This window comes from Malus sylvestris, chromosome 5, assembly GCF_916048215.2.
Source record: "Malus sylvestris chromosome 5, drMalSylv7.2, whole genome shotgun sequence".
In the NCBI taxonomy this organism is placed as follows: Eukaryota; Viridiplantae; Streptophyta; class Magnoliopsida; order Rosales; family Rosaceae; genus Malus; species Malus sylvestris.
Genome location: NC_062264.1, coordinates 42777119 through 42784363, shown reverse-complemented (window position 1 = coordinate 42784363; position 7245 = coordinate 42777119). Strand labels below are relative to the sequence as shown.

At 34.9% G+C, this 7245-nt stretch overlaps 1 protein-coding gene across 1 annotated transcript; it reads left to right on the top strand.

Annotated features, from left to right (window-relative positions):
* Positions 1-338: 338 nt before the first annotated feature.
* LOC126622261 (LOB domain-containing protein 6-like) lies at positions 339-2436 on the top strand. The gene is made up of 3 exons (XM_050290945.1): positions 339-381; positions 467-1544; positions 2140-2436. Exons 2-3 carry the CDS (start codon positions 482-484, stop codon positions 2178-2180), a joined length of 1104 nt encoding a protein of 367 aa, XP_050146902.1. The 5' UTR covers positions 339-381; positions 467-481; the 3' UTR covers positions 2181-2436.
* Positions 2437-7245: the final 4809 nt, after the last annotated feature.

Genomic DNA, 7245 nt, shown 5'->3' with positions numbered 1-7245 from the left:
TCTGCTCTTTATCTGATGGGAAATCTCATTAAATTGCAAGGATGAATATCACCCGTTGATCGCAAATTTTTTTGGTCAACAACATAAATGGGTATGGTTAGCTTCATGAGGAATGTGCGTAGGTGAGATTTGAGAAAATCTTATGATAGATACGTAATAGGGTGTAAATAAATAAATTATAACAGCGGTAGATTTTTTTCGAAAAAAAACAGTAGGGGTAGATTTTTTGGTACATATAGTTTTTGGCTTCAAGTATACATATAAAAAATCCTAACCTAATTTCACCACTGCCTTCTTGATTCATTCTTTCACTACAACACCCTCTTCTCTGTCTTCTTCCTCCCCTATATACGGCTTTCACCCTGCTGGTCTTTCTCTCTCGTACGTGCTTCTTTCTTCTTTTGTTTTTCTTCTGTAACATATATATAGCAAAAATTTTACATACTTGAAGCTAATATCTGTGCAGGTTTATCATACAAGTATGTCAATGGGTAGCAGTAGTTCTGCAGGGGAACTAATTGCATGCCGCCATGCATGTGCGGCGTGCCGGCACCAAAGGAAGAGGTGCGAAGACGATTGCGTTATGGCTCCTTACTTCACAAACAAGGATGAAGATTTTAAAGCAGCGCACAAAATTTTTGGCGTTAGCAACATGACAAAGTTGCTTAAGCAACTAGATGACCAAAATCATAGGGGCACAGCCGTACAATCTTTCATGTGGGAAGCCTATATATGGAAGCAAGACCCTGTGAACGGACCCCTAGGGATGTACAGAAAATTGGAGAGAGAGAATGAACTGCTTAGGAACGCATTGAATGAAGAACAAAAGGCTCTGGCTTTGGCTTTTGCTGCATCCACAATGGAGGAGGAGCCACTAGCTTTGGACCAAGAGAACCATAGCAATAGTGGCAATATCAATGATGATGTGGAAGGAGTGATACCTATATATGGAAATGCCCTGAATTATGGTTATGCTAATCAAAGTTTAGCAATTGATGGGTCTACTAATGGCACTTATACTAAATTATTACAAGGGCAAGAGGCCACTGAAATGTCACAGGAGCAACAAGTATTAGGGCAAGGGAGAGGCTTTCATCATGGAGCTGCATTGGCCAAGCAACAAGCACGAGACCAACAAGGAGTCGTTGGCCTCGATTCTTCTGCAGGACAGTTTGGGATGGTCGGCTTGATGTCCACCCTTCAGTCCCAAAGGCCTATGCAATTTGAAGGACGCCCTGATATAGGACCTTATATGTATGGGCAAGGAAGAGGTCAAGTGGTTTTTGACCCTTCTGTTGGGCAAGGACAGCAAAGAGCATTAGGCTCAGCCGGGGCAGCTCAAATTGGCCCACATTTTGGAGATTTTTCTTTACTGGGCCACACGAGATCAGCTATTACTCAAAGCCCTTATTCACCTTATCACCACCAACAACCGCATCATCCTGTGCACGCGCAGAGACTGGTGATGAGCCAAGGGCAAAATCACCCTAACTTTCAACAATACAGCTCGTTGAACAATTGCCACAATTACGACAACGTTCAAGGTAAATATCATACAATAATTGCATTCTCCTTCCATCTTCTTGTTCAAAGATTGATTTTGTATGATAATTATGGGCATGTGTACATAGCAAATTAAGTTGTATCAAGGTTGAGCAAGTGATTAACGGAACTACTTGGTGTCTGTTTGATGTGAACATGTATCATATCATTGTATTTCTACATTGTGTTTTTCATATTCAAAGTTTATCATGTCAAATTGTCAATCTTAATATGTGACGTGTTTAGGATGAACATTTTGTAGTTTTTGAAAGAATTGAGTCAGTTTGAAATGTATTATTATGAGGCAATCTTATTGTGGAATTATGTGAATTGGATTTTAAGTATACAAATACAATTAGGACAAGTAAATCAAGCCTAACTGTAGGAGGAAAGAGAATCCTAATTGGATTCACCCTCATTAATATATTCCTATTTAGAAAATATATTTTGAATAACACTTAGTACTGACTTTTTGTTTTGGTCCAATATTGATATTTTAACACAATATTTTATTGTTTTAAAATATAAGACGTTATTTAATTTGGTTGTTTGTCAGCTCCTGATGTGTTACTTGCTCTATCTTTTATATGATTGTAGATGGAGAGCAGTTCCATCAAGGGAAAAGTGAAAGGCCATAAAAGATCCAAAGTGGAAGGAAGGCAAACTACTCCTTTAATTCTAGCATCTATAGGTTTTTTGGGGGGTCAAAGTTGATCAAACTCCCATGTTCGTCCCCATTACTTTTTTTTTTGTATATATAGTGGGCAGATGAACAACACATTGTTTTTCTTGAAAATTAGTTAAGGTAATGCCTCCATCATAAACTATTTTATTGTCTTGTTATTTTGTTTTTAATTAATGTACGAATATAAATTCGAACTTAGAAACTCTTAATTCGAAATAGAAGTGGTTCTACTGCAGTACTTTCTTCTTCAATCCTCTTCCATGTGATATTTGTATCACGGTCTTTTAGTTAAAATGGTATTTAAATTGAAATTTAAAATCAATATAAGTAGTCTCTAAGATTGTCCACCTATCATTCTGTCATTCCGTGAAAAATCTCCGTTAAATTAAAGGTATTTTTATCAATTTAACCCCTCCACTTAAACAGGTGGTTTCTTCAATTTAATGGAGATTTTTTTACAAAAGGACAAAAATAATTGACAATGGACAATCTCGGGGACTATTTGTATCAATTTTAAATCTCAATGACCAAAGTAAGGAGTTATAACAATCTCAAAAACCATTTTGGCTAAAAAAAACCTTTGTGTTGCTCAATCTTGCATGGAGTCACCAAATGTGCAAAAACTAATGGTGCAAAACCGTAGTTTGGCCATCTCCAATCATAGAAAGTTAGGCATAGCTTAGGCTACGTTTAAGCTCTTCAAATATATAGTCTAGGCTATATTTTTTCCTTAATAGTTTGGTTAGAATTCATCTTTAGTGAGAATTGAATATAAGATCCTTCAAAAAATCACTCTCATTGCAACCAAAATTTTGGCCCATTGTAAAAATTTGATGGGTTTTTATCACAAACAGTCTCTGAAATTGACCCACGCCATCAAGATGGTATCTGAAATTGAAAATCAATTGGATCCACAAGTCTAATTGAAAATCAATTCCGTAAAAAATTATGTTATATGGTGATGTGACTCATAATTGGATCCACAAGTTTAACTAAATATAGTTATGTGGATTAAAAATAATAATATTTTTATTTTTATATAATTAAAAACTTTAAAAAAAGTTGAACAGTTCCCCATTCCCGGTGGCTCACGTCTTTCGCCACCTCCACCGTGTTCCAGACTTCAGAAGATCCTTCAGGATCTTGTTCGACAACACTCCTCTCGATCGAAACTGTAAAGTTGTGGAATTAGAAATGGTATGGAAAAAACTCAAATAATCCCCAAATCAAAAAAGAAGAAAACTGGAATGGGGGAGTTTTCAAGCAATTAGACCAAACCTAGTAAAAAGAAAACTCAATTCAAAACCAAATCGCAGCAATTCAAACCCAGTGTGGTTGAAAGGCTGGTTGGGGTTATGAAAGTAAGGCAACGCCGAGAAGAGCTCAGGGATGTCGCTGGGCTTGTAGTTCACCTTCTTTTTCTTTTCTTTTTTTTTTTAAAGTTTTTTTAATTATATAAAAATAAAAATATTATTATTTTTAATCCACATAACTATATTTAATTAGATTTGTGGGACCCAATATAAGTCACATCACCATATAACAGAATTTTTGACGAAATTGTAACGGAAGAACCATATTGATTCGCGACACCAAATTTCAAGGACTACATTGATTGATTTTCAATTTCAAAAATCATTTTGATGGAGTGGGTCAATTTCAGAGACTGTTTTTGATAAAAACCCAAATTTGATTTCTATATTGACGTCACACTTAATTTTTCCCACTCATCATAAAAGATCTTACAAATACATTCATTGTAAATAAACATACCTTTAACCAATCAAGCTACAATGAACAGTGTTAATAAACGTAAGTGATAGAATAAATTATTCCCACTACCATAAAACATAGTCTTCCCAGAATTATTAAATTTCAACGCCGTGAGTTAATTGTAAATCTTTAATTAGGACCTTCCACCTTCCTTAATATTTGTCACATTCCGATCCGGGCCCTCACTAAATTCCGAGCTCGACTCCACCGTAACATGATATTATCCGCTTTGGGTCCTGACCACGCCCTTACTCGGGCCGCCACCACATCCCGGACTCGACTCCACCGTAGCACGATATTGTCCGCTTTGGGCTTCGACCACACCCACACAGTTTTGTTTCTAGGAACTCACACGAAAACTTCCCAATGGGAGCCAATAAGTTCTCAAAATGCCTCGTGCTAGGTAGAGATGATAATATACATATAAAGCTTACATGATCCACCCCATGGACGATGTGGGATGTTACAATATTCACAAAAAATTTAGGATTTTTTTGCGGTTGCTTTTTGATTTTGAAGTCTTGGATAATTCTTAAAAAATAATGCTGGTTAAACTAAATTTACAAATTAAATAATTAGAAAACTTCATTTTAATCCCTAAATAAGATTGCTTTTTCAATAATACCGTATGTAAGATTAAAAACTAAAAATAGTCCTCCATGTCAGATTATAGTATTCCATGTCACATTTAATCATTTTTTAATAAATTTATTGCATTTTTAGTTTCCCTATTTACCCTTATTACTCTTTAAAACCAATTAGAGAAACAAATATATAATTAATTTTTCAAGAATGCTTAATTAACTAGATCCATAATTAACATGTTTGTTATAACATAAATCTCCATGTGTTATTCCAATCAAAGAACCCAGAAAACTCAGAAACCATAATCAAACAAAAAAAGCCATAAAACTTACAAACCAAAAATCTTGTTGTATTCAGAAGAAAGAAGAAAAAAGGGGTTTTTAGATGCCAAATTGAAGGTGAATCCAGAGATAAATGAAAAAAATATATACAAATTGAGAAAATAGAATGTGAAATCACAACTTAATTGACCGTACCAAATTAATCGGACATACACTATATAGTACATAACCGACCATACCGAATGGATAAGACCTAATTAATAGTGCCTAAATGATTAAGGTACATTCATATAGGTACCATGATTTAGGTGCATTCATATAGGTACCATGATTTAGGTGTATTCATATAGGTACCATGGTTTAGGTGCATTCATATAAGTACCATGGTTTATGTGCATTTGACTTGGTACTATGATTTATGTGCATTCGACTAGGTTATATGATTTAAGCACATTAGGACATGGTTTAAGTGCATTCGATTATGTAAAATATATGATTTGGCTATTTATATTTCCTCTATGCTTTGAATGGTGATAATGAATAATTTGAATTAGGTATTTGTTAATTCTTGTAATGTATCACTAATATTTTTTTGAATTATGTTTATCATTTTAGAAAGTCAAACAATAATCAATGCCAAAAAATATGGAGCAAATTAAAATCAAATATTTAATAGGGGCATTATAGGAACCCAAAAAACGCATTAAATATTTCAAAACAAGAAAATATAAATTTTAGGGTAAAAGACTGTTTACTACCCTCATGTTTCGTGGTTTTCAATATTTAGTACATCAAGTTTTTTCGTCTCAGATTCATACCTAAAGTGTAAATTTTGGGACAGTCTCATACATCCGTTAGTCAAACTGTTAAGTTTTCTGTTAACTGTGACGTGGCGCACTGATTGGGCGCCACGTGTCATCCACGTTTTTTTTTCTTTTTTCTTTCTTTTCTTTTCTTCTTCCTTCTTCTTCTTCTTCTTCTTCTTCCTCCGACTGCAACTTTTCCTTCCTCCTTCTTCCTTCCCCTTCTTCCTTCTTCTTCCTTCTCCTTCTTCTTCTTCTTCCTCCGAAATCTGGGGAAGTTTGTTTGTTTTTTTTTTTTGTTTCTTCTTCTTCTTCCTTCTTCTTCTTCTTCCTCCGACCTCAACCTTTTTTTTTTCTTCCTCCTTCTTCTCCTTCTTCCTTCCCCTTCTTCTTCCTCCTTCCTTCCTTCTTTTTCTTCTTCTTCTTCTTCCTCAAAAAAAAAAAGAAAAAACTTTCATCTTCCCCCAGATTCGGAGGAAGAAGAAGAAGAACGAAGAAGGGGAAGGAAGAAGGAGAAGAAGGGGAAGGAAGAAGGAGGAAGGAAGAAGGAGAAGAAGGAGGAAGAAAAAAAAAACTGAACTGGGCAGATTCGGAGGAGGAAGAAGAAGAAGAAGAAGGAAGAAAAAGAAGAAAGAAGAAAGAAAAAAAAGAAAAAACTGAATCTGGGTAGATTCGGAGGAAGAAGAAGAAGAAGAAGAAGAAGAAGAAGGAAGAAGGAGGAAAGAGAAGGAAGAAGAAGAAGAGAAAAAAAAAAAAAAAAAGCTTCCCCAGATTTGGAGGAAGAAGAAGGAGAATGAGAAGGAAGAAGAAGGAAGAAGGGGAAGAAAGGGAAGGAAGGAGGAAGGAAGGAAGAAGGAGAAGGAGGGAGGAAAAAAAAAAAAAAAAAAAAGAAAAGAAAGTTGCAGTCGGAGGAAGAAGAAAAGAAAAGAAAGAAAAAAGAAAAAAACTCGGATGACACGTGGCGCCCAGTCAGTGCGCCACGTCACAGTTAATAGAAAACTTAACAGTTTGACTAACAGATGTATGAGACTGTCCCAAAATTTACACTTTAGGTATGAATCTGAGACGAAAAAAACTTAATGTACTAAATGTTGAAAACCACGAAACATGAGGGTGGTAAACAGTCTTTTACCCTAAATTTTAATATTTATGCTGACATGGAAATTTAGTCAAAGGACTATAATGAATATATAATCTAACATAAGGTTTTAATTGAATTTCAATCTTTATCAAGGATTAAAATGGAGAAACCCCTTAAATAATATGTTACTAATTAAAAAAATAAGCATACTAATCAACACTTAATAATCTAATCATTATCTTTCATGTCATTTAATTTACAAAATTTAGTCTACACATTCAATCTCTCTAACATTATCCATTCTTAGATCATAGTATTAAAAAATTGTTGAAAGGTCAAGCTAGGGACCATATTGGGTCAATAACGCCACCCACAACCTAAGAAAGTTTATATCACGAACGCCACGACGTCATATACCCAAGAAAAGTTGGAGTTGTGATGTATATCTATATGAGCCCAAAATCAAATTGCTCGTCCAAATTCGAGCAAGAAACA

Bases quoted from the DNA above. Each gene is read 5' to 3' on its own strand.
- LOC126622261 (XM_050290945.1), top strand. From the start codon at position 482: ATGTCAATGGGTAGCAGTAGTTCTGCAGGGGAACTAATTGCATGCCGC. The intron at 1,545-2,139 runs GTAAATATCATA...ATATGATTGTAG, and splicing joins CAATTACGACAACGTTCAAG to ATGGAGAGCAGTTCCATCAA.